Source organism: Oncorhynchus keta, chromosome 20 (genome assembly GCF_023373465.1).
Source record: "Oncorhynchus keta strain PuntledgeMale-10-30-2019 chromosome 20, Oket_V2, whole genome shotgun sequence".
Taxonomy (NCBI): Eukaryota; Metazoa; Chordata; class Actinopteri; order Salmoniformes; family Salmonidae; genus Oncorhynchus; species Oncorhynchus keta.
In genome coordinates this window covers 8,036,731-8,063,308 of record NC_068440.1, presented here as the reverse complement: position 1 = coordinate 8,063,308, position 26,578 = coordinate 8,036,731, and the positions used below count along the sequence as shown (strand labels likewise).

Below are 26,578 nucleotides of genomic sequence, written 5' to 3'. Positions count from 1 at the left end.
ATGAGGAGGAGAAACATCAGGGACTCAGGGCTGAAAAGCAGGGGGGATGATTGATGTACAGAACGGCACGTGGGAATAGCGAAGGAAGAAAGGGCAAAGGGGGATGGAATTAAAGGAGTGGCGGTAAAGAGGGGAGGAGGGGGGATGTGTAGGGCGAGAGAGGGAAGATGAAGGAGATTAATGGTAGCGTATAGGTTTATGGGCCACCGAGACAGCGGAGGACAGGAGAGAGAGAACAGACAGTGACATTTCACTATCACACCAAAGGCGGATGATGGGCAGGCACTGACAGAGAGAGGGAGAGGAGGAGGTGGAAAGGGAGACTGACCAATGACAGCGTACCCTCCTGGGATGATGCGGTACAAGATTCCATCAAACAGAATCCCGTGGGGGAAGAGGGTAGCCATGATCTCCCCTACCAGTCGGCCGAAAGAGGCTCCTGGGGAGAAAGAGATGATGGGGGATATGGGAGGTGGAATGTCATGTTTGCGTTGCTATTATGTTGGCTATCAGACATTTATCCCCCCTCCTGCGACCACTTAATGTTAATTTGACCTTCTTTTAAGCACTCATCTATCTCTGTGGCTCACTAATGATTTTCCACTCTTTATATATGACATCTCATCCTTGAAGGTACACTGATTTAAAAACTACCCAGAATGCTCTACTTCATGATTATCCATGATGCTTTATACCATAGTCATGTACTGTAGGCCTACATTGGATCGCTCGATCAGGTTATTTCACCACCGAACGATAATGTCAATTTCCATGAGACAAAATATTTAAAACTGATATGAACTGAATTTGTGTTCATGTTTAGACTAATGACATAACGTTGCGCTTCTGTTTACCGAGTATGAAGACGGGCATGAAGGCTCCAGAAGGGATGGGCATCGTCGTCGAAACAGCAGACATCCAAAACTGAGACATGGGTGGAATTAAATGACTAACTGAGCAGAATTAACACATCTTAGTACTTCCACCATAGTGTAGACGAAGGATTTGCCTTGAAAGGTATTTTTCACATAACAGACTACATTCCCGACCCACTCTATTCCATGACCGTTCTCCAATCCAACAATACCATTGCGACCAGATACAAATCTATTTATTCTCAATGGGAAACACTAAACATACTGGCGCTAACACTCACAGTATTGCACTCTTCTCCTCCAGTACACACAGTGGAAATCTCTCGGCAACTATGTCAAGTGTGATACTGATGGTGTGTTGAGGATTACATCTCCACTACGGGGTTCTTCTCTGTAGGAGATTCTTATTCTACTGAGATGAGTGACTCAACCAGGAGTCTGTCGTTGTCATTGAGTGACGCTATGTGCAATGTGTGACTTTACGGAGAAACACTACGGGGTGGAGGAGAAGGGAAAACAAACGGAGCAGGGGAATGAGGAAGGGTACCTTCATGACGAAGAAGAGGAGGAGGATGACGAAGACGCTGACGTCGGGGTGCAGCCAGGCAGAGGAGCGCCCCAGGCCGGGGGGAAGGGGGGAGCCCCAGATTTTAGTCCAGGTGAAGTTGTCGAACAGTGAGTTGATGCATTCTCTGGGCATCAGCTGTATGCGTCATGAAAGAAGGGGAAGGATGAGGGAAAAGTAATGGCAAGTACTGTCAAAAATGTTTTAATGAAACATTTTGTTAAAAAGTCTGTGTTAAAAGAGTTTGGGATAAATTGTTTTAAACCGTGTAATGAATAGTTTTAAATATATAGAGTGATATTTTTACAAAACCCAACTGTACTGTAGTCAGAACTTGTTCAAAATACTGCAGATGAAGATTGTTTTGTGTGCATCACATATGTCAACCCATAGGCCTATTCAATATATTGCCAAAACAGAGGTTTTGAAATAAATGCCAATCCTGTACTGTGACCAGAATGGTCGGTTTCAGAAATACCTCTGCATTTTAGCACCGTAGAAACGGGGCACAAGTCAGATCTTAAAAAGGTGTTAAACATTGTAGCTTGAGGGTGAAGACGTCACCCACACACAGGTGTTTCTGGCTGATTTAAAAACACACCTCATTCGGCACTAACTAAGGAGGCTATTTTAAAGGGGTCTCAAAACACATGGTTAACCTGGGCTGTTTCTACATAGATGGGCAAAGAGGCCTCTTCAATGAATATCTAGCTAATATTGACCATCTAGATTCTACCCAGTCCAGTGTTAGCCTGGGTGCCAACTCCTGGTGGAATTCTCATGAAAGCAGAAACGTACTGGTACTGGCAGCCAGCCCACTAGGCACAGACGTCAGGGCAACATCTAGCTTCGATTTACACCTGGTTGAGTAGGCAACTAACTTGAATTCAAATGTGAGAAAATGACACCATGTGATTGGATTTTGGTTAAATAAAAAATAACTAAAAACGCACTTACGTTGATGACTGTATTCAAATCCAATGAGTTTAACGTAGATTCAAAGTCACCACTTAGATGTTTTGGGTTGAAACTACGCGGAGAGCTAACAATCCACACATTTTGGTAAATAGTCGTACTCTTTAGACGATCCTATGAATGTGTCTCTGCAGTTAAAATTTTCATGATTGAGAATAGTAGATAAGTCGCATTTTTGCCAAGCATAACAATATTTGTAACACTTCATAATAATTTATGCTTGAAAGTGTTATAAAGTGTTATAAAGTGTTATAAAGTGTTACCGACGTGTTTTCAAGTCCCGATAAACAGGGTCTTCCACAGAGTATAGTCATTTTAACATAGTGACACACAGCAACAATAAATGGGCAAACAAAATTGGATTTGAAATCTGACCTCTCCAGCCATGAACTGTCCAAATCCAGGGGGAAAGGTCAAGGTGGCTATCACTAAGGTCACAACACCGGGGAAAATCAGTCGGCTGGTGAGAGAATAAGGATTAAAAACAGCCATTCTCTTTCTACTTTCAACTCTGCGTTTACAACCCTATATCCCTGTGGTTCTTTGTAGCTCAGTTGGTAGAGGGCGCCTGCAACGCCAGGATAGTGGATTTGATTTCCGGGACCACCCATATGTAAAATGTATGCACGCGTGACTGTAAATCGTTCTGGATAAAATGATCTGCTAAATAGGATCTACAGTGCCTTCAGAAAGTATTCACACACCTTGACTTTTTACACATTTCATTGTGTTACAGCCTGAATTTAAAATGGATTACATTTCGATTGTCACTGATCTACAAATGATGTTTTGAGAAATGTTTACAAATGAATAAAAAATAAAAAAGCTGAAATGTCTTGAGTCAATAAGTATTCAACCCCTTTGTTATGGCAAGCCTAAATATCTTCAGGAGTAAAAATGTTCTTAACAAGTCAGATATTGAATATCCCTTTGAGCATGTTGAAGTTATTAATCTCACTTTGGAATCACTACAAAGATACAGCCGTCCTTCCTAACTCAGTTGACGGGTAGGAAGGAAACCGCTCAGGGATTTCCCCATGAGGCCAATGGTGATTTTAAACCAGTTACAGAGTTAGATGGTTGTAATAGGAGAAAACTGAGGATGGATCAACAACATTTTAGTTACTCCACAATACTAACCTAAATGACAAAGTGAAATGAAGGAAGCCTGTCCAGAATAAAAAATATTCCAGAACATACAGTACATCCTGTTTGCAATAAGGCACTAAAGTAATACTGCAAAAAATGTGGTAAAGAAATGAACTTTTTGTTCGGAATACAAAGCATTATGTTTGGGGCAAATCCAACACAACATCACTGAGTACCACTTCATATTTTCAAGCATGGTGTTGGCTGCATCATGTTATGGGTATGCTTGTCATCGGCAACATCATTTTTTAGGATAAAAAGAAAAGAACTAGAGCTAAGCACAGGCAAAGTCCTAGAGGAAAACCTGGTTCAGACTGCTTTTCAGCCTGAACACAGAGCAGGACAAATACTTACCAAGACGACATTGAATGTTCCTAAGTGGCTTATTTACAGTTTAGACTTAAATCACCTTAAATCTATGGCAAGACTTGAAAATGGCTGTCTGGCAATAATTAACAAACAACTTGACAGAGCTTGAGGAATAATGGGCAAATATTGTACAATCCAGGTGTGCAAAGTTCTTACAGATTTACCCAGAAAGAGTCTCAGCTGTAATCGCTGCCAAAGGTGATTCTCACATGTATTGACTCAGGGGGTTGTATACTTATCTAATCAAAATATATTAGTGTTTTATTCTCCCCAAAAACTTGAAATATATATATACAGTGGGGCAAAAAAGTATTTAGTCAGCCACCAATTGTGCAAGTTCTCCCACTTAAAAAGATGAGAGAGGCCTGTAATTTTCATCATAGGTACACTTCAACTATGACAGACAAAATGAGAAAAATAAATCCAGAAAATCACATTGTAGGATTTTTAATGAATTTATTTGAAAATTGTGTTGGAAAATAAGTATTTGGTCAATAACAAAAGTTTATCTCAATACTTTATATACCCTTTGTTGGCAATGACAGAGGTCAAACATTTTCTGTAAGTCTTCAAAAGGTTTCCACACACTGTTGCTGGTATTTTGGCCCATTCCTCCATGCAGATCTCCTTAGAGCAGTGATGTTTTGGGGCTGTTGCTGGGCAACCCGGACTTTCAACTCCCTCCAAAGATTTTCTATGGGGTTGAGATCTGGAGACTGGCTAGGCCACTCCAGGACCTTGAAATGCTTCTTACGAAGCCACTACTTTGTTGCCCGGGCGGTGTGTTTGGGATCATTGTCATGCTGAAAGACCAAGCCACGTTTCATCTTCAATGCCCTTGCTGATGGAAGGAGGTTTTCACTCAAAATCTCACAATACATGGCCCCATTCATTCTTTCCTTTACACGGATCAGTCATCCTGGTCCCTTTGCAGAAGAACAGCTTCAAAGCATGATGTTTCCACCCCCATGCTTCACAGTAGGTATGGTGTTCTTTGGATGCAACTCAGCATTCTTTGTCCTCCAAACACGACGAGTTGAGTTTTTACCAAAAAGTTATATTTTGGTTTCATCTGACCATATGACATTCTCCCAATCTTCTTCTGGATCATCCAAATGCTCTCTAGCAAACTTCAGATGAGCCTGGACATGTACTGGCCTAAGCAGGGGGACACGTCTGGCACTGCAGGATTTGAGTCCCTGGCGGCGTAGTGTGTTACTAATGGTAGGCTTTGTTACTTTGGTCCCAGCTCTCTGCAGGTCATTCACTAGGTCCCCCCGTGTGGTTCTGGGATTTTTGTATAAATACTTATTTTCCACCATCATTTGCAAATGAATTCATTAAAAATCCTACAATGTGATTTTCTGGATATTTTTTCTAATTTTGTCTGTCATCGTTGAAGTGTACCTATGATGACAATTACAGGCCTCTCTCATCTTTTTAAGTGGGAGAACTTGCACAATTGGTGGCTGACTAAATACTTTTTTGCACCACTGTATATGTTCTTCCAATTTGACAGAGTATTTTGTGTAGATCATTGACAAAATCATGGATCATTGACAAAATCATGGATCATTGACAAAATCCATTTTAATCCCACTTTGTAACACAACAAAAGAGTGTGAATACTTTCTGATACTTTTAATATTTTGTAATACTTTTCCGTATAACCTTTTCGAAATAACTGCACCCTATGCCACAATACCCTCTTCAAAAATGTCCTGCCTCTCCTCCTAGAAGATAACCCCCCTCTGTCTCCCTGTAGGACAGGCCTAAGAACAAACACCAATTTAACACTTTCAAAGCTGACAATATAATTACCCCGTCCTGCTCTCTGTTGGTCTAATTTCAGTGTTCCCGTCCATAATCTACAGTGTAAATATGTGCAGCTCTGACAAAAGCAGCTGCACTGGTTGCTGTTAAATCATTAATTTGTATTAGAGCGAGTGTGTGTAACTAATTGATTTTTCAGGGACCACAGATTGCTTATAGACGGATCGTTCATTGTCTGGGTGATGGTTTGATTCTCTGTCTGTTTTTGTCAAATCTACCAGTCAGCAACAATCATTTATTTGGAGGAGGACAATGAATGATTCTATTCGATTTATATTCCCATCCATGTCCCTAGCCTGATCCTCTCCAATTCAGCTGTGCATTTTTCTCAAGTGTCTCATCAAAATACCTCCCCAATCCCTGTAACTCACTGTCTGGTGAGGAAGCGTGTCATGGCATTGGGTTTCCTCATGAACAGCACCACCTGGCGGTTCAGCCAGACGAAGAAGGCCCCCAGGAACCCGCAGGAGATCCTGAAGAGACAACCACCAGGACCTTTACCTCACTCACTCTCAAGGTCCAAATAAGAACAAAAAAGGTACATTTTCTGAAGAATATGCACAGAGTGCACAAAACATTAAGAACACCTTTCGGATATTTAATTGCACATCCCTCACCCTTTTTGCCCTCAAAACAGCCTAAATTCATTGGGGCGTGGACTCTACAAGGTGTCAAAAGCGTTCCACAGGGATGCTGGCCCATGTTGACTCCCACAGTTGTGTCAAGTTGGCCGGATGTCCTTTCGGTGGTGGACCATTCTTGATACACACGGGAAACTGTTGAGCGTGAAAAACCTCAGCAGAGTTGCGGTTCCATTCACCCTCTGAATGACACTCATACACAATTGTCTCAAGGCTTTAAAAAAATCCTTCTTTAACCTGTCTCCTCCCCTTTATCAACACTGATTGAAGTGAACTTAACAGGTGACCTCAACAGGGGATCATAGCTTTCACCTGAATTCACCTGGTCATTCTGTGTCATGGAAAGAGCAGGTGCTCTTAATGTTTTGTACACTCAGTGTATATGCGCTTGCTTCAGCTGTTCATTTAGTTGGTGTTGATCTAGCCTATAATACATTTATTTCCAGCTCTGTAGTCTAGGAAGCTGAAGCAAGCGCACCAGCAAGCAAAAACCATTCACAGCATCTCCGTTCTTGTGATAACTACCAACATAAAGAGATTCGTGGCACATAGACTGAGATTACTCATTCATGTTGGGTTGTGACAAAGAACTACACACAAGTGCGGTCACCGTGCCCTCACCACGCTCCTGGGGCCCCCTCTCGACCCTTTCTCTCACCCGATGATGGCAAACGCTGGCAGCTCCTGGAGGTCAAAGGGGAAATCCATGCGGAACTTGGTGCGGAAGAGAGCAGTGATGGTGACTGTGGTGGACAAAAAGACAGGGGAAGAGGGAGATCGAGTGTTAGAATGTATACATGCATACTATACAACATAGAGGAAACCAGAAGGCAACATCTATGGGAAAGGTTTCCCTCGAGCCAAGCGTGTTCGTCGACAGCCGTCACAAAGTGTTTATGTGTTGACCAAAAAGCGTGCGTCCCATGCCGATGTCATAGTACATTGACCCACCTGCGTCTTTGTTGAACACAGAGAGCACTCTGAATATAAAGGCACTGAAGGTGGCGGCAAAATATCCTCTCCAGTAGTTCCTCACAGCAAAGTAAGTGGACGTCACCTCGATACTGAACAGCACCCCTGGGGGAACGGCAGGATCATATCATTCAGATGTGATATTACAAAATGTGGCATGCAGTCAAAGTCGAGATTGCATATTTACTATACACTGAAGGCTTGCTATGAGACCCGTCACAAATCCATTTAAAAAAAAAAGGATATTTCAGCACCATGCCCATATTGATTGTCAGACACATGACAATTGTTTCAGCTGATTTCGTAGCTTGCTTTATACTAGATGAATGGAAGGTGAATTGAGAGAAAGAAAAGGAATATAGTGTTGTACCTCCAAGAGGGGTACCGAAACAACAGCCCACCCCAACTGCACAGCCAACTGTGAGGATGTCTGTGTAGCAGTATGGGCTCTACTGACACACACAGAGAGAGAGAGCGAGCGAGCAAGAAAGAGAGAGAGAAAGGGGATAAGAGGATCCCATACCAGTAAGGAACAGAGGGAGGAAAAGAGAGAGTCAATGAAAAACGCCTAAAAGTATAATACGAAGTGATCCGACAAAACTGTAATGTCCTCCTTATTCTCAATGCTGGTCAAGTAACTGCTTACCTGATTGACTCCTGAGAAGAACATCATACACTTGCTCAGCACAGCAGCACAGATGCTGGCGATATGAACAAATGGGCCCTTGGGAAGCAATATGAAGGACAAATAGAAAGGGGTCAGAAACAAGGAAACTTTTAGTGGCTTTTTAAACAGATGTAATCAGATGTGAGTGTGTGTAACCCACCTCTTTCCCCACTGGCATCCCACTGCCCAGACCTGCAGTCAGACCAATGACCTTGGCAATAAAAGCCTTGAGAGTCAGATACTCCTTCAGCACTACGCCTCTGAGAATGGTCTTCAGCTCAGGAATACCAGAGCCTGAAAGAGAAAGACACACAGAGAGAGAGACAGACAGAGAGAGCGTGAGACACAGGGAGACACAGACAGAGAGAGCGAGAGACACAGGGAGACACAGACAAGAGAGAGCGAGAGACACAGACAGACACAGAAAGAGAGAGCGTGAGACACAGGGAGACACAGAAAGAGAGAGCGAGAGACACATGGAGACACAGAAAGAGAGAGCGTGAGACACAGAGAGAAATAGAAAGACAAACAGGGCAGTGAGTTGAAAAGAGAGAGAGAGAGAGAGAGAGAGACACACAGACAGAGAGCGACACAGAGAGAAACAAAGACAAACAGCGTGGTGAGGTGAAAAGAGGTCGGGGAAGAAAAATAATTACAAAATCGCTGTTTTACAGGAAAAAATATATACACATTTGACTCGACAACAATAAAAGGGTCATAACTCTAGATATATAGTGAGGACATCCGTGTGTCAGGCCAGGGCTAGGTAGGTACACAAGCAGAGAGGGGAGAAAAATCAATGGATAACAGATTGCGGGTAACAGGTCATTAGGGGTGGCGGGTGGTGGAGAAAGTAAGCAGTAAGCATTGAGCGCGTACACACCGATGGCTTGTGGGGCGACCAGGTGGCAGAAGGAGGAGGCGAACATGATGAGCACCATAGGATAGCTGACCCAGGCCAGGTACTGGAGCAGGACATTACCCCTCAGCTCCCAGTGAATCCACTTGTACACTGACATGGGGACAGAGGGAGGGACAGAGGGATGGGAGAGGAGGATTGAGGAGGGGGGTGAAAGTGAGGCATGAGAAGGAATGTGAGAAAAAGCAGGAAGGTATTGGAGAAGATGAGAAAAACACAGGGGGGCAAGAGGGAGGAAGGAAATGAGGGGGGAGACAGAACACGGGGTGAAGATCAGGGAAGAGGGTGTAGGATAAGGTAATGGAGGTGAGAAGAGAGGAGAAAGGGAAGTTGTTGTGACAGGGTAGACACTGACACAGACAGTTACAAAGAAAAAAAACACTGTAAGATGGGTTTGCGAGGGACAACTGTCAATCCATCTGGACTGACAGATGTCTGTTTCCACTTGTAGACGTTTCTCTTGGCATTAGTGGTATTCTATAAGAGGGGCACTGACTTGTTGAGCGTCACTATGTTTCATTGAAATGGACACAGTGAAAAAAAGATCTTGAGATTCAGTCAAAATGACTCGTTTTGTCGAGCCAACTACATTTGAATAATGTGTTGGGTTGACAAAAAAAAATGTCTTAAATTTCAACATGTATTAAATCAAATTCACAACCATGAAGTCAAATCAACAGAAGCAACATAGCAGTAGTGTTGACTGAACATGTCAAGTTCAGATGATTTAGGGGGGCTCATTAGTATAATACCCAGCATGTTTTGCATCCGTGCGTTGTGTATTTACATTTGGACATTTAGCTGACGCATTTATCAGTTAGTGCATTCAACGCAGGTAGATAAACAACCTCATGTAAAAAGAAAACAAGAAAAACGTTTCTGTCAGTAGTTTTGTTTCCATTAACTTGCCCAGTGATTTTTTTTGTCGACATTTAGAAAGAAAATAGCTTACTAGCTAGCCATGTCAACTAACTATGGCTAACGTACAGTCATGTCAGACAGTACAGCCAACAGAGGAAACAGCACAGCTGACACAATCACTTCAAGCTGAAGCTGGAAAGATTGCAAACTACCTGCACTTCGTTTTGTTTGATATTTTTTCAATTTGACATTTCTTTGTATAATATCCATAAAAATTATGCAAGCTGATTCATGATTTTCGACTGGCTGAGAAACCCTACCTGCCTGTCTTTCTGTATCGTCCCGACTCCCGACACGGTCATTACTATGGAGCTGGAGATTGATTTTGAATATTGAAACAATGTTGCAAATGTCGGAGAGACAGACAGCAAGGTTCATACACATCTCTGCTGTCGAAAACTAAATGTTAGTCTAAAAGAAATCTGAGATGATGTGAAGATGCTTTTTATAGTGGAGATCAAGTTTATAAATTGCCTGGCTGGGCTGATGAGACAGTGGATTGGGCAGTCAGACGGAACAGAGTAAATAGTAATTTTAACTTCATATATTTAGCCGGTGGTAACTTGTGGAATTGACACCAGCTGGAATGCGGTTTTAAGCAATCAGCATTCAGGATTAGACCCACCCGGTGTATAATTGACTAATATTTGCCATATTCAAATAATTATCATGTGCCAACGTATCGCCACGGTCTGTCCCATGGTGAAAACTGCACTCCTGTAGATCTAAAACAATTGGATGGTGAAACTCGCCAGCCAACCAGGAAAGCGAGTTGAAGCAATTCAGGCACTCTTGAAAGTCAGAACAATCCTTGTCCTGCAAAGAAACATTATTTTTATAGTTGAAAAAAAAAATAGATTTTGTAAGCAGTAGGTATTTAAAATGAACTGTGATGTGGAGCTTTAGAGTTATGTGGTGACATCACGTGCCCCACGTACCATCAAAATGATTAGTTTATCATCATTTAATTAGAAAACACAGTTTCCATCATCATTTGTCGCAATAAAGACAGTTCGAAAAAGTACAGTTTCTCCTATATCTGCCGTTTCCATTACATATGTTGCAATAATCTTTTTTTGCCACATTGCTTGTGTCGAATAAACCTGGGTCAATGGAAACCTGCCTACTGTTACTGAGAATGCCATTGTGGGTAAAGTGATCTGTTGGTTGGTTGAGTGTACTGTCAGTTTCGACACTGCCGAAAAAGCAAGAGACAGTTGGGAGCATAATGTTCCCCACTGAAATATATTATATCATTTCAAAGACTTAGTCAGTTCTGAAATGGGTCATTTTCAAAGTAGTTGTTTCAACTGGAAGTTGACACAACTTAAGATTTTAAGGCAGCCAGGTAACAAACTTTGGTAAGTAAAAAAAAAAATAGTTTTGCTTTTCTGACTAGCAAATACTTGTCCTCTAGACTTAGAGAATTTGTCAAAACAACTTTAGTAGCTTTGTTAGCACAACTTTTTTTTTAATCTGTTAATTTGACTAAATGTATGAAGTTCATTCAACAAGTTATTAAATTCACATTTGTCAGTTCCATTAACTTTACTAGGTTGAAGTAAAACAAAATCTGGACTGGAGTTAACAAACGTTTGTAAGTTGAATAGACAAATGTTTTTTTACAGTGTACAGATGTGTCGTCCAATTAGAACAGTAGCGGTGCAAGAACAGAGCCTGGAGGGACTCCATCATACAAACATCACTAAACTCCCTAATATGGGTAATGACTGTAACCATAATTTCAAGTATACTGTTTTGTAATGTTTGTTTTGCAAGATGAATTTTGCATATCAGGTTACCACGGAACCATTTTGCAACACTTTTCGATAACCAGGTGTCTAGTCTAGATCATTATTTATGGTGTAAAAGCATTCATGCAACTGTATGGTTCAGTGGCTCAAACGCAAGCATTATAAAAACATATTGCGTCATCATAAAACAAGATCGTTTAGTATGTGTTGCATTGTGAGTATTGCAGTACATTGTAGACTCTTGGCGCTGGTGTAGTCCATGGTCCAGCTGACCAGCGCCATTGAGACGCCCAGCAGCACCAGGAAGATCCAGTCCTCTCCCAGCTTGGTGACCAGGAACCTCTGTACCCGCGCTACACAGTCTGAGCAAACAACATGACAGACATGATTCACTTTAACACTGTTTGAGTTCATTTAACACCAGCGACTTGTGAAAGCAAAATTGCAAGATTATGTTATAATACGTTTATTGCATCAAATGGTTGTTTTATGCATCTGTGTGTGTTCTACTGAGGATGGGCCTCTGGAAGTTTTACGATGTCTTTGGGTGATACCGCATTCCAGAGCATGAGTTAATGTTTTTGTTCTAATGGATACCAGGGAGAGATGACCCCAGGGCCAGACCTTGATAACTGTTTTTACAGCAAATAATGTCTGCTGTGAATTATAAGTATCTTTCATACAAATCTTAACCTTGTGACCCATTCCATACATCTGTTGTTTGTGATGTAGACTGAAAAGGGTGTATCTTGGCTATTAAATACCTTTGTACCTTTGTCTCGGGGCTCTCAACGAATCATCTGAGGGTGATTCGTCGACCAGATATCATTATCGTACAGCACTCAATCGATTCACTTTATGTGTGTGTGTTGTATTGACATGCTCCCATATTAATAAGTGAATAAAGATTTAGTTCAAGTATGACTGACTTGTGTGATATGTTTGTCTCTCCTCATTTGATAGTAAAGAAATTAACCACCACAGACTTTACGGAGCATGGACTCCTCACCTCTGCACTTTGAGTAGGAGCGGCGTTTCTTTATAGACAAAGGGTTGCCTTGCTCTGTAGCCATATGTGCATGTCCTGCCTCATCCGAGTGATGCCGACCCCTGTGCCTGCTGTGGTGCCCGTGTCCATGTGTGTGACTGTGGGGGTGGCCATGGTGGTGGCTGTGGTGATGGTGGCCATGGCGATGCTGCGGATGGTGACCATGGTGATGGTGGTCGTGTTTCTTCCATTGTCTCTCTGTTAGCAGTCGGGTGGCCTCTCTCCGGCGGCCAGACCCACCCGGGTGCTCGCTGTATTCCCCATACAGCTGAAAGTGACAGGAGGAAGAGAGACTACATTACCCATATGTTCATGAGCAAAAGACAATGACGACCCGCTGAAAATGTAGTTCAGGTAAGGTTAGAGTGCAAAAATGTTATTTTAGGAAAATAAGAATAGTTTAAGATATTTTAATTTTACACCGAATGTGTATATTTTAAAGAAAATACATCATGCAGTATATTCTATTATTATACATACAGTATATCTACATGTAACAGTTCATATATGTTTACATATGAAAATAAGAAACTTATGTTAAGGGAACATTCATCTATCATAGAAGAATGTAAAAGCAATATACATTCAAAAGTTTGGGGTCACTTAGAAATGTCCTTGTTTTTGAAAGAAAAGCACACTTTTTGTCCATTAAAATATCAAATTGATCAGAAATACAGTGTAGACATTGTTAATGTTGTATATGACTAGGGTAGCTGGAAACGGCAGATTTTTAATGGTATATCTACATAGGCATCCAGAGGCCCATTATCAGCAACCATCACTCTTGCGTTCCAATGGCACGTTGTGCTAACTAATCCAAGTTTAGTTAAGAGGACAAGTACATTAGTGAGTCTAGCTTGAGAAACAAGTCCTCAACTGGCAGGTTCATTAAATAGTACCCGCAAAACACTAGTCTCAACGTCAACAGAAAAGAGGCGACTCCAGGATGTTGGTCTTACAGGCAGAGTTCCTCTGTCCAGTGTCTGTTCTTTTGCCCATCTTATTATTTTCTTTTTATTGGCCAGTCTGAGATATGGCCTTTTCTTCCTAGAAGGCCAGCATCCCGGAGTCGCCTCTTCACAGTTGACGTTGAGACTGGTGTTTTGCGGGTACTATTTAATGAAACTACCAGTTGAGGACTTGTGAGGCGTCTGTTTCGCAAACTAGACTCTCTAATGTTCTTGTCCTCTTGCTCAGTTGTGCACAGGGGCCACCCACTCCTCTTTCTATTCTGGTTAGAGCCAGTTTGCGCTGTTCTGTAATGGGAGTAGTACACAGCGTTGTACAAGATCTTCAGTTTCTTGGCAATTTCTCGCATGGAATAGCCATCACTTCTCAGAACAAGAATAGACTGACGAGTTTCAGAAGAAAGGTCTTTGTTTCTGGCTATTTTGAGCCTGTAATCGAACCCACAAATGCTGATGCTCCAGATAATCAACTAGTCTAAAAGGCCAGTTTTATTGCTAAATTAAATCAGGACAACAGTTTTCAGCTGTGCTAACATAATTGCAAAAGGGTTTTCTAATGATCAGTTAGCCGTTTAAAATTATAAACTTGGATTAGCTAACACAACGTGCCATTGGAACACAGGAGTGATGGTTGCTGATAATGGGCCTCTGTACGACCTATGTAGATATTCCACAAATAATCTGCCATTTCTAGCTAAAATAGTAATTTACAGCATGAGCAATATCGACACTATTTCTGATCAATTTGATGTTATTGGACAAAAAAAGTGTTTTTCTTTCAAAAACTTTTCTAAGTGATCCCAAACTTTTGAACGGTAGTGTATATTGATTGTTCCAGATTGTGGGAGAATTGTCAGAATGTACAGTGAGCTCCAAAAGTATTGGGACAGTGACAAATGTTTTATTGTTTTGGCTCTGTACTCCAGAACTTTGGTTAAAGTGCTCGGGCGGGAGGGTTGCATCTCAATATTAGGAAGGTGTTCCTAATGTTTGGTATGCTCAGTGGATATTACAGTGGTCAAAAGTGTAGTATTTGGTCCAATATTCCTAGCACACAATGATTACATCAAGCTTACGACTTGTTTCAGATCATTTTTGCCCAGTAGAAATGGATGGTAAATAATGCTATTCATTCAGGATTCTCCGTAATCATGCATCCACATTAATGTAGAAGTGTTTAGAAACATACTTTATTCGTATTTACAATAAAAGTGACACAAAAATGACACTATGCATTAATTACCATAAATTCTCTAATGAGCACAACACAATATTAGCATCCACATTAATCCAAAGTGCTAGGGTACGGAACCAAAAATCTAAAACGTGTGTCACTGTCCCAATACTTTTGGGGTTCATTGTATTATGGCAGACGGGGAGGGGGGGGATACAGAAAGACAAAAACACCTCAACATGTTGACCTTAAAATCTCACTGAGCCGGAAGCATGTGTCTACATTTGGATGAATTACAGCTGGACAGCATCCAGACATGTGGTAAAGAGGTAACTCATGTGGTAAAGAGGTAACTCATGTGGTAAAGAGGTAACTCCAGACACGGACATACGTTCAGAAACGCACACTAGAATAATGTCCTGTTATCTAGTAAATCTAATACGACATTACTTGGCTTTTATCATTTTGTAATTACAAGACATAGCTATCACTCAAAGATACATTCTATTACATGAATTTCTTACGGGGGGGGGGGTGAGCGAGCATGGGGCTGGTAAGCTACTATACCAACCAAAGATCAAGCCAAGAGCCAAGGTATGTGATCCCCTATCAGACAAGACTAGCAGTTTTTCACACGCTTTGTAAATCACGATCGACACATTTCACTATCAAACTGGAGAGGTGGCAAACATTCCATTCCAATTCTAAATGGAAAGACAACATATTCGAATGACTTGCATAAAACGGTCAATTAAGTCTACTAATTACTATGGTAAAAACACAATCAAAATGGCAGACCGTCTTGTAAGGAATTATGTTCTTCACTCCAATCTTTTCCACATGAACAGTTCAATGGTCTTCAAACCCATTTAAACAGACAAACCTTTGTCTATGTACATAATGATGGAATAACATAATGAAGTTAGAGACCTGAATAATGTCATAATACTGTATAGTTAATGTGGGCTTCCATGTAAAACACTCATTCTTTTATGATTCATGTTTGCTTATTACCGTGACACTAAGTGTTAAAGCTATTCTTGAACCCGCTGCACGCTAAAGTGAAGGCCTACATTACAAATCCAGACTATGGCCTTTTCTCAATTGGATTTGCTCAACCTCTGCGTCCTCTCTCCTCCATCCTTTCTCTCCTCTATTTGAGAAAAGGTCCAAAACTAATCGAGGAGAGGGAACGTGGACGAAAATGCGCTTGTATGAAATGAGACTCTCCTTCTCCGCTTGCGCTGCCAAGCAAATTTCGTTTACAGGGGTGGATCTCAAAATACATGTTTAAAGTGGTAAAAACATATTAAGTTAGTTGTGCAAGACATTTTAGAGATAAAATGACGTGTGAGGCTTGCAAGCCAAAGAACACCATCCCAACTGTGAAGCACGGGGGTAGCAGTATCATGTTGTGGGGGTGCTTTGCTGCAGGAGGGTCTGGTGCACTTCACAAAGTAAATGCCATAATGAGGAAGTAAAATTATGTGGATATATTGAAGCAACATCTCAAGACATCAGTCAGGAAGTTAAAGCTTGGTTGCAAATGAGTCTTCCAAATGGACAATGACCCCATGCATACTTCCAAAGTTGTGGCAAAATGGCTTAAGGACAACAAAGTCAAGGTATTGGAGTGGCCATCACAAAGCCCTGACCTCAATCCTATAGAAAATTTGTGGGCAGAACTGAAAAAGCGTGTGCGAGCAAGGAGGCCTCTACAAGCCTGATTCAGTTACACCAGCTCTGTCAGGAGGAATGGCCCAAAATTCACCCAACTTGAGGGAAGCTTGTGGAAGGCTACCCGAAACCTTTGACCCAAGTTAAACAATTTAAAGGCAATGCTACCAAATACTAATTGAGTGTATGTAAACTTCTGACCTACTGGGAATGTGATGAAAGAAATAAATGCTGAAATAAATCATCCTCTCTACTATTATTCTGACATTTTACATTCTTAAAAAATAAGTGGTGATCCTAACTGACCTAAGACAGGGAATTTTTACTCGGATTAAATGTCAGGAATTGTGAAAAACTGAGTTTAAATGTATTTGGCGAAGGTGTATGTAAACTTCCATCTTGAACTGTACCTTTATTGTTTAATGAACATTTTGATCAAGTGGTATACGGATCTTTATCACATAATGTAGATACTGACGTCATACACCAGACATCATTAAATTTGTCAAACAATAGCTTTTGTGGGAAACCAACAACCTGTTGAGGGAAGTCTGAAAATCTTCTGATATACAGTTGAAATCGAAAGTATACTGTATACTATAAGTGCTCAGATACAAACGACATCTGCACAGTGCAGTTGACCTCGAGTCAACAACACCACACTAGGAATCAGTCAGGCCTTAGGCATTTAGGGAAAGGGGGATTCCTCGCCAGTTGTACAACTGAATATTTCAACTGAAATGTGTTTTCCACATTTAACCCAACCCCTCTGAATCAGAGAGGTGCGAGGGAGCTGCCTTAATCGACATCTACGTCTTCGGCGCCCGGGGAACAGTGGGTTAACTCAGGGGCAGAAAGACAGATTTTTACCTTGTCAGCTCGGGGATTCGATCCAGCAACTTAACCACGAGGCTACCTGGCACCCCATTTACGCTTTGGGCTGCCTTTCAACACCTCGTAATTGAATGTGCATGTACAAGTCTGTCTCTGTGGGTCCTAGAAAGAGTACTGTACGTCAGTCATACACATGGATGTGTATACCAAATAAAATCACCAACATGTACATGAGCTGCACACACGCCATGACTTCCATTGGACCAGACATGTCACAGCTCGGCTTACCATGGGATGCATTGACGATAAGTATCATACCTGTATCAGCTCTCAGTGTCCAACAAACCTCTTACTGGTTACCAACATGTTGAGGAAAATAGGCACTATTATACACACTGAACAAAAATATAAATGCAACAATCAACCATTTTAAAGATTTTCACTGAGTTACAGTTCGTATAAGGAAATCAGTCAACTGAAATACATTTATTAGGCCCTAATCTATGGATTTCACACGACTTGGAATACAGATATGCGTCTGTTGGTCACAAATATTATTATTATTATTATTTTTTAAGTGAGGTGATGGTAGAGGATGAATGGCACGAAAATGGGACTCAGGATCTTGTCACGATATCTCTGTGCAAATGTATTTGTTGTCTGTAGCTTATGCCTGTCCATACCATAACCCCACTGCCACCATAGGGCACTCTGTTCACAAGGATGACATCAGCAAACCAGGCTGCTTATGGTATAGAAATTAACATGACATTTTCTGGCAACAGCTCTGGTGGACAATCCTGCAGTCAGCATGCCAATTGCATGCTCGCTCAGAACTTGAGACATGTGTGGCATTGTGTTGTCTAACAAAACTGCACATTTTAGAGTGGTCTTTATTGTCCCCAATACAAGCTGCACCTGTGTAATGATCATGCTGTTTAATCAGCTTCTTGATATGCCACACCTGTCAGGTGGATGGATTATCTTGGCAAAGGGGTAAAGAAGAAATGCTCACTACGAGAGATGTAATTCAATATCTGCACCAAATTGAAGCGCAATAAGCTTTTTGTGTCAATGTAATATTAGGGGAATCTTGTATTTCAGCTTATGAAACCAAGACGTTTGGGCCAAACAGACTATGTGGGGATTTTCTTTAATCAACACCCACATAAAAAAAATACTATAGTATACTGAAGCAATAAGGCACAAAGTGGTGTGGTATATGGCCAATATACCACAAACCCCGAGGTGCCTTATTGCTGTTAACTGGTTACCAATGTAATTAGAACAGTAAAAAGTAATGTTTTTTCATTACTGTGGTATACAGTCTGATATATCCCGGCTTTCAGCCAATCAGCATTCAGGGCTCGAATCACCCAGTTTATAATATGGTAAAAACACTCATATTTACTGTAGTGTTTGTAAGTCGCTCTGGATAAGAGCGTCTGCTAAATGACTTAAATGTAAATGTAAATGTAGTGTTTTTGCTGACTTTACTGTCATATTTACAGTTAACTTTAGTATTAATACTGTAGTAAAAGAACGGTAGTATTTACTGTAGTATTTATTGTAGTGTTTTTGTTACTGTAGTATTTACTGTAGTGATTTTGCAGAGATTACTATAAAGTTTATTTTTTATTATCTTTGACATAGAAGTAGAGTCTCCTTCAGGAAATCTCCTGGAGAAATACCAAAAGAGCAAATTTTCCATAACATGTAGGTAGGTATGTAGGGCTGGGGTCTGAACAGATAGTTCAGAGTTTCTGCTCTTTTCTAGAACCTGTAGGGAACACAATATATGGTCTAGAATTGGCATGTAAGTTTCTCACTTCTGGGTGGCACAAATTGCGATATGGGGAAGGGGAATGGGCAGAGTTAAATACTGTAGAATTTCCTATAGTTAAACAAGTGTAGTGTTTTTGCGGACATTACTGTAGTATTTACTACAGTGTTTTTTGGATAATATTGTAGCATTTACTATAGTATACTTCAAAATTCTATAGTAAACACTACACGATCAAGGGATATAACAGTGTGTAATGTAGTATTCTACAGTATACTACACAATTATATAGTAAGCACATCACGATTGAGGGATCCAACAGTGTGTAGTATAGTATTCTACAGTTTACTACAGTAAGTCCTGTAGTATTCTATAATAAACTGTAGTATTTCTTTTCATGTGGGCACTTTGCCAGCTGTTGTCTGCCGATTCTGTGGACAGGATTTACTGACCGTGAATGTTTTATAACAGTGTGCTGTTGGATTTGAATGGCTGAATTCAACACAGTTATCAAATCAGTAGCAGGCTTATAAGAGACGTGTCCACAACATCCATACAGCTGTAGTCATGGATCTGTTGGGAAATACTAGCCTCTGGGAAAAGGAGTCTGAAATACTTTCAGTCCCCTGTAGTACAACAGTAACATCTTGTTATGGCACTAGTTCTACTATACCAAGGAAGAGGAAACCTCTCTCTACCAACTCACCCCTGGCAAATAGCTGAAACACCAGCCTGCAAATGAGTGGAAATCCTCTACACACCATACTCAAAACAATAATAATGTAAATAATGGAGATAATTGTTTTAAATGTCTAATAATGTTTTATATAAACATTTGTTTTTATTCCAAGTAATTCCATACTGTGTTTTTTTTTGTTTTTTTTAATCTGGGAGAACTTGAGGAAATTCTCCCCCTACAGATTCACGATGAGGAGAGGCGTACTGAAAGACCCACTCCTTTCTCTTTTGCCTCGTGGTTTCTGCACAAACACGAGGCTGTCTCTCACATTCAGGATATACCTCTGGTAACACAACATCTTGGCAAACCACGGGGACAGGAAGGCAAATCTCTCGGATGTCAATTGGAATCTTAAAGACTTCACCAAATATATGTCTAGTAAAACACACATATTCAAACATTTACCAGGCATTTGCTTAACTAGCATCAAACCGGATCTCACTCCGGACAGTGGTGGTATCAACTAACTGGTCAATTGATGTAATGCATGCCTATCATATGGCTATTCTACACAATATACTATAGTACTTACTTATTTTACTGCTAATATACTACACAACAGGTCATATGCCAAAGGTTTTGTAAACATTGTAATATTATTACAAAATGGTTTGCTTGCCTATACATTGTGTCAGATTAGTCTTGTAAAGTGCCTGTATCAACACCTTATCAACAAGCTGGTTGATATAAACGTTCAGCATTTTTGAGCAGTCAACCCATTCAAAAGTGAAATGATACCCGTGCGCCTGATCTACCCGTTTTGTCACATACCATCACGTTGCTGCCCTCCATCAGTCTATTTCAGTCATCCTCTGCCTTTCCCTACCTCTGCCAATCCGTGTAATCCCCCTCTTTCTCCAGATTTCTCCTCCCCTCTCCAAGCCCCTCTCGCGCTCTACTGCCTCTACACATCATGCACCTCGTACACACGTTCCCTCTCTCCCCCCTTTCTCACCGGGTGTAACTCTACCCTGGGAGTTATATTTAGCACCGGTGGGACCCAACGTTCACCGCTACACACCTCTTACTCCCTCTCGACCACTCACTATCCGCCTGTCTGTCCGTCCCGCTGGCCCAACGTTCACCGCTACACACCTCTTACTCCCTCTCGACCTCTCACTATCCGCCTGTCTGTCCGTCCCGCTGGCCCAACGTTGACCGCTACACACCTCTTACTCCCTCTCGACCTCTCACTATCCGCCTGTCTGTCCGTCCCGCTGGCCCAACGTTCACCGCTACACACCTCTTACTCCCTCTCGACCTCTCACTATCCGCCTGTCTGTCCTTCCCGCTGGCCCAACGTTGACCGCTACACACCTCTTACTCCCTCTCGACCTCTCACTATCCGCCTGTCTGTCCGTCCCGCTGGCCCAACGTTCACCGCTACACACCTCTTACTCCCTCTCGACCTCTCACTATCCGCCTGTCTGTCCGTCCCGCTGGCCCAACGTTCACCGCTACACACCTCTTACTCCCTCTCGACCTCTCACTATCCGCCTGTCTGTCCGTCCCGCTGGCCCAACGTTCACCGCTACACACCTCTTACTCCCTCTCGACCTCTCACTATCCGCCTGTCTGTCCGTCCCGCTGGCCCAACGTTGACCGCTACACACCTCTTACTCCCTCTCGACCTCTCACTATCCGCCTGTCTGTCCGTCCCGCTGGCCCAACGTTCACCGCTACACACCTCTTACTCCCTCTCGACCTCTCACTATCCGCCTGTCTGTCCGTCCCGCTGGCCCAACGTTGACCGCTACACACCTCTTACTCCCTCTCGACCTCTCACTATCCGCCTGTCTGTCCGTCCCGCTGGCCCAACGTTCACCACTACACACCTCTTACTCCCTCTCGACCTCTCACTATCCGCCTGTCTGTCCGTCCCGCTGGCCCAACGTTCACCGCTACACACCTCTTACTCCCTCTCGACCTCTCACTATCCGCCTGTCTGTCCGTCCCGCTGGCCCAACGTTCACCGCTACACACCTCTTACTCCCTCTCGACCTCTCACTATCCGCCTGTCTGTCCGTCCCGCTGGCCCAACGTTGACCGCTACACACCTCTTACTCCCTCTCGACCTCTCACTATCCGCCTGTCTGTCCGTCCCGCTGGCCCGTAAGGACTTCTGCAAGGGGAGTTTGGTTCGTGTGGGCGGCCCGCGACACCTGAACATGTTCGTCAAGTGGAAAGCGAGCGCGTTTATTACAAAATATACAGAGAGAAATCAACACACCGCCAGTGTCAGATTTGATCAACTCACTGCAAAACAGATTTCGCCTCAAGGAAGGCATATAATCATACATTTTCCTCATAATCCTCATATCGGCTCTTTTTGTACCTCTCACAAGGAAGAGCAGTCCCTGGACACACCTGTGAGGTGGATGGTAGAGTGGATGAAAATCAGAGATAACAACATGAGAATAGATGAAGACGCCCCAGAGGGAGTGTTCTGTGACAGCGTCAGGCTGTTACTGATCGCTTGGATAGATCAAACTCATAACGGTCCTGTTAAGAGTAAATCACGGTTAGCGGTTGCAGGGCCCTCCACTGCCCGTCGGGCCTGACAATACCCTTAACTGTATCCACAATATTGCATGTCCTCAAGTGACAGCCCAGTGGCAGCAGAAGAGACAAACATAAGAGTAGTAGTATTATGTAGTAGCAATAGTATTAGTAACAAATACGAATCTACCCATCTACTTTCCTAACCTGCGCTGTCTGCCTGCCTACCAGTCTGCTTTCCTCTGCCTATATGCAGGTCCGTCCATCTGCTAGTCCGTTTGTCCTAAAGACACATGACATCTACAGCAATAGGTCACATGACGGGGAAGGTTGGACAGTGTCGTGTGTCCCCACTCTTATGTCATATAAAGTCAAATGTAATACACACGAAGGTCTTCGAAAATATCCTCCAGTCTTACGGAGTATTAACCACGCACATTCTCCGCACGTCTGTCAACAACTCTCCACATAACTCGCTATTGTGCCTGGCAATGGCATCTAGTTCAATTGGAATGGGAGGCCCCCTTGTGATCTCATTTCTTGATCCTCCACAGCACAATGACAAAGAGAACAGAAACAAACTCCCGCTCAAAAAAAGTGACACTTCTCAATATAGCCCGGCTCCCTGGGCGACAGTGTAAACACACGGTTATCACAGTCCACATGGCCTGTACTAACACACACAGGTCATGCAGTACATGCATACACTGGTGGGCACACACACACACACACACACACACACACACACACACACACACACACACACACACACACACACACACACACACACACACACACACACACACACACACACACACACACACACACACACACACACACACACACACACACACACACACACACACACACCCATCAGCATGTGGACAGACAGGCTAACAGCCTATGACCTTAGCCAAAGGCCCACGGTATAGTACTACCCTGTTAAATACAATACTCCACACCAATTTCCAGCAGGTGTTTCTTACAACCCCCCCAAAAAAAAAAAACATACTGAAAGTCTAATGGTTTAAGTCCCTCCAGATGTTTTGGAACACTCTGGACCCCGGGGTCATCTTAGACTACGTGACGAGCGGAGATTAACAAATATATTCCACATGCATGATCGGGTTACCCCCTTCCCACACCACACTGCTGTAAACCTAGATTTATCTCCATGGATGAAATCCCACAAACACATTCCTCCCAGGTCTATCGGAGAGCATGGAGAGGCACTTACAAGGAGGTCGTTGAACAGCAAATCTATTTCTATGTAATAATGCATTATGCTTGTTGGTAATAAATGAAAGGAATTAAAGCTGGAGAGGATAATGAACAGGTGGCTGAGAAAGCGAGAAGAGAGAGAGAGAGAGAGAGAGAGAGAGAGAGAGAGAGAGAGAGAGAGAGAGAGAGAGAGAAAGAGCAAGACAGAAAGAGAGAGAGAGTGAGAGCCAGACAGAGAGAAAGAGAGAGAGAGAGAGCCAGACAGAGAGAAAGAGAGAGAGAGAGAGCCAGACAGAGAGAAAGAGAGAGAGTCAAGACCCTGACGGAGACTGAAGATGTGGGGTCCTCAGACACACAGACACCTGTTGCCAGAGTCACAGACCTGCTAAGAGGTCTCCGTGACCACCGTTACCAGACAGCGTGTGTGTGTGTCCCCATGCTCCCTATGCACAGACCATAAAGAGCAGAGACGACCCGATATGTCATGCAAGAGATTGTGCAAGATTAAAGTCAGAGATAGAGATAAAGTCATAGAGATAGAGATAAAGTCAGAGAGATAGACTGCTGCTGCGAAACGCAATATGAGAGAGCAAATGGAAAAAGATAAGAGATAGGTAGTGAGAGAGCGAGAGAGAGAGCGGAAGAGAGCGTGGGAGAAAGAACTGACCAGGGTCTGTTGGTATCTCAGAGCCTTCCTTTCCGACGCATCTGCGGCCATTGACACACTGTCACTGACCCAAAAATAAACCAGCTGTCTGTCTCAGCATTTCCAGCTCTGCGCCCGCGCCGGAGAGTGTGCGCATGCACACACACACACCAGAGACACACACAGAGAGAAAAACTCTCACGCTCTCACACACACACATTCTCACACAGTGTAAGCGAGCCCTTGCAGCAGATCTCCCCACCACTCGGATTGCCCACCTCTGTCCCGGTAAGCAGTGCGTGTGAACTAACAGATACCTCACACATCCCTAACCTCCCCTCTCTCTATCCCGCTCTCTCCCTCGATCATTAGATGGGCTAAGACTTTGAGCACCTGTTAATTAGAATAGAGGTACAGCAGGTAAAAGGGGAAAGACAGAAGGGGAGAGAGGTTCATTGGGCATGTCCTGCTGTGAGGGATGTTCCTCATTGGAGTTGGCACTGCAATATGATGAAGGCATAGTTTTGGCACAGACTGTACTTTTGGCTTCTTTGGTTTGGAGGGTTCAGGGTCCAGCAAGGATCAGGGTCTAGCATCTGCTACTGTCTGGGCCAGCAACTCTACTGTACAGTATTGAACAGTACACTATATAGAGAGCAGATGAGAATTGAGAAAACAGATGTTGATATGCGGTGCCTGTCAAATAGAAAAACATCCGTAACTCTGAAAAATATATCTCCAAGAAGTTTAAAGTGGAAATGTGTCACTTTTTGGGCAACCCGATCCAAATTCACAGAGAAATGTGAGTTATAGATCTATCATTCTACTTGAAAGCAAGTCTAAGAAGCAGTAGATATGTTCTAGGTGCGCTATTTCTATGCATCCCGTTCTTAAGTTTTGTTTTTGAGTCTTTTACTGGCAGTTTTGTACACCAGATTCAAACATACACCAGATTGTACACCAGATTCAAATATATTTCCGAACGGTTTAGATAGTGTACAGTAGAGAATCATTGTACCATCTTGTTTTGTCAAACTGAAATTAGAGTTTTAGCAACCAGCTAAATAGCAGAGAGATTTTTGAATAATGCAACTTTAAGGCAATACTGAACTTTGGGCCTCCCGGGTGGCGCAGTGGTTAAGGGCGCTGTACTGCAGCGTCAGCTGTACCATCAGAGACTCTGGGTTCGCGCCCAGGCTCTGTCGTAACCGGCCGTGACCGGGAGGTCCGTGGGGCGACGCACAATTGGGTTAGGGAGGGTTTGGCCGGTAGGGAAATCCTTGTCTCATCATGCACCAGCAACTCCTGTGGCAGGCCGGGCGCAGAGCACGCTAACCAAGGTTGCAAGGTGCACGGTGTTTCCTCCGACATATTGGTGCGGCTGGCTTCCGGGTTGGATGCGCCCTGTGTTAAGAAGCAGTGCGGCTTGATTGGGTTGTGTATTGACTTTCAACCTTCGTCTCTCCCGAGCCCGTACGGGAGTTGTAGCGATGAGACAAGATAGTAGCTACTACAACAATTGGACACCATGAAATTGGGAAGAAAAAGGGGTGAAAATTAAAAAAATACCATTAAAAAAAAATACTGAACTTCATTAAAAACTTGATTATCTTGGCATTTGAAATGAAATTAAAATGCCCAGAAAGGGGACAATTACCTACTATGGTAGAGACAGGGAAAGCACAGGGGTTTTCACATCACAAGATGTTATCAGAGCATTTTAAAACAGCCCCTTTAGCGCTGAGGTTTTGGGTGTTTAAAGTAACTGTTAAGTGAAAATCTCACTTTTAAAAGTTCATACTCTGTTAATAACTCAAATAATGTTGTTGACTCATTCTACACTCGTATTCGTAGCCAGAGCATAAATTGGAGATTTTTATATATATTTGTTTTAAATACACCTCAAACATGTATATCAAATAGATCATTTCAAAAATGCTTGCTATTTCCTCAGAGTATGATGTCATACGCCTCAGTTGGCTAACCAGTGGTCAACATGCATTACTATATTTTTTTTATGACGAATATGCCAACACCATTAACACAGAAAAGCTGCTTTTTTAACATACATAATTAACATGTTTTGGAAAGAAAACTATTTCACTGATATTTTAAAGTTAATTAGTAGTCATATTTCATAGAAATCTGCAAACACCGGACAGCTAATTTAACAGTTAACAGATGGACAGCAAGCAGTTCCCATGGGTGTTTTTCCGATGGTGTTGGAAAGCTGATGAGTAATTACAAAACACAAAAGAAACCCCAACATGCCATTGCAAAGCCACTCACCCTGTATACAGTACCATACCACTGTAAGGCAGGGCAAACTTCTATTGCCTCATTCATGAG

General features: G+C 42.6%; 1 protein-coding gene and 1 long non-coding RNA gene across 3 annotated transcripts in view; both read right to left on the bottom strand.

The window, feature by feature from the left end:
* LOC118399273 (chloride channel protein 1-like) overlaps positions 1-24,329 on the bottom strand; it is a 33,453-nt gene extending 9,124 nt beyond the window's left edge. The window contains exons 1-14 of the mRNA XM_035795213.2: positions 24,251-24,329; positions 12,650-12,956; positions 11,871-12,002; positions 8,930-9,058; positions 8,207-8,340; positions 8,026-8,103; positions 7,750-7,828; positions 7,359-7,484; positions 7,066-7,150; positions 6,138-6,239; positions 2,791-2,875; positions 1,423-1,578; positions 855-924; positions 329-439 (exon numbers count right to left, since the gene is read on the bottom strand). Of these exons, the coding sequence (XP_035651106.1) occupies positions 329-439; positions 855-924; positions 1,423-1,578; positions 2,791-2,875; positions 6,138-6,239; positions 7,066-7,150; positions 7,359-7,484; positions 7,750-7,828; positions 8,026-8,103; positions 8,207-8,340; positions 8,930-9,058; positions 11,871-12,002; positions 12,650-12,956; positions 24,251-24,301 (1,645 nt within the window). The 5' untranslated portion in view covers positions 24,302-24,329. The remainder of the gene's footprint in view (positions 1-328; positions 440-854; positions 925-1,422; positions 1,579-2,790; positions 2,876-6,137; positions 6,240-7,065; positions 7,151-7,358; positions 7,485-7,749; positions 7,829-8,025; positions 8,104-8,206; positions 8,341-8,929; positions 9,059-11,870; positions 12,003-12,649; positions 12,957-24,250) is intronic.
* Positions 20,924-21,904, bottom strand: LOC127909841 (uncharacterized). Of its 2 annotated transcripts, XR_008072506.1 has the most exons (5): positions 21,717-21,904; positions 21,495-21,568; positions 21,199-21,420; positions 21,051-21,124; positions 20,924-20,976 (listed from the first exon to the last, which is right to left on the bottom strand). It is a non-coding gene; the product is annotated as an uncharacterized LOC127909841 (long non-coding RNA). The 2 variants fall into 2 exon arrangements; XR_008072505.1 differs by having other exon boundaries at positions 20,972-21,124.
* Positions 24,330-26,578: the final 2,249 nt, after the last annotated feature.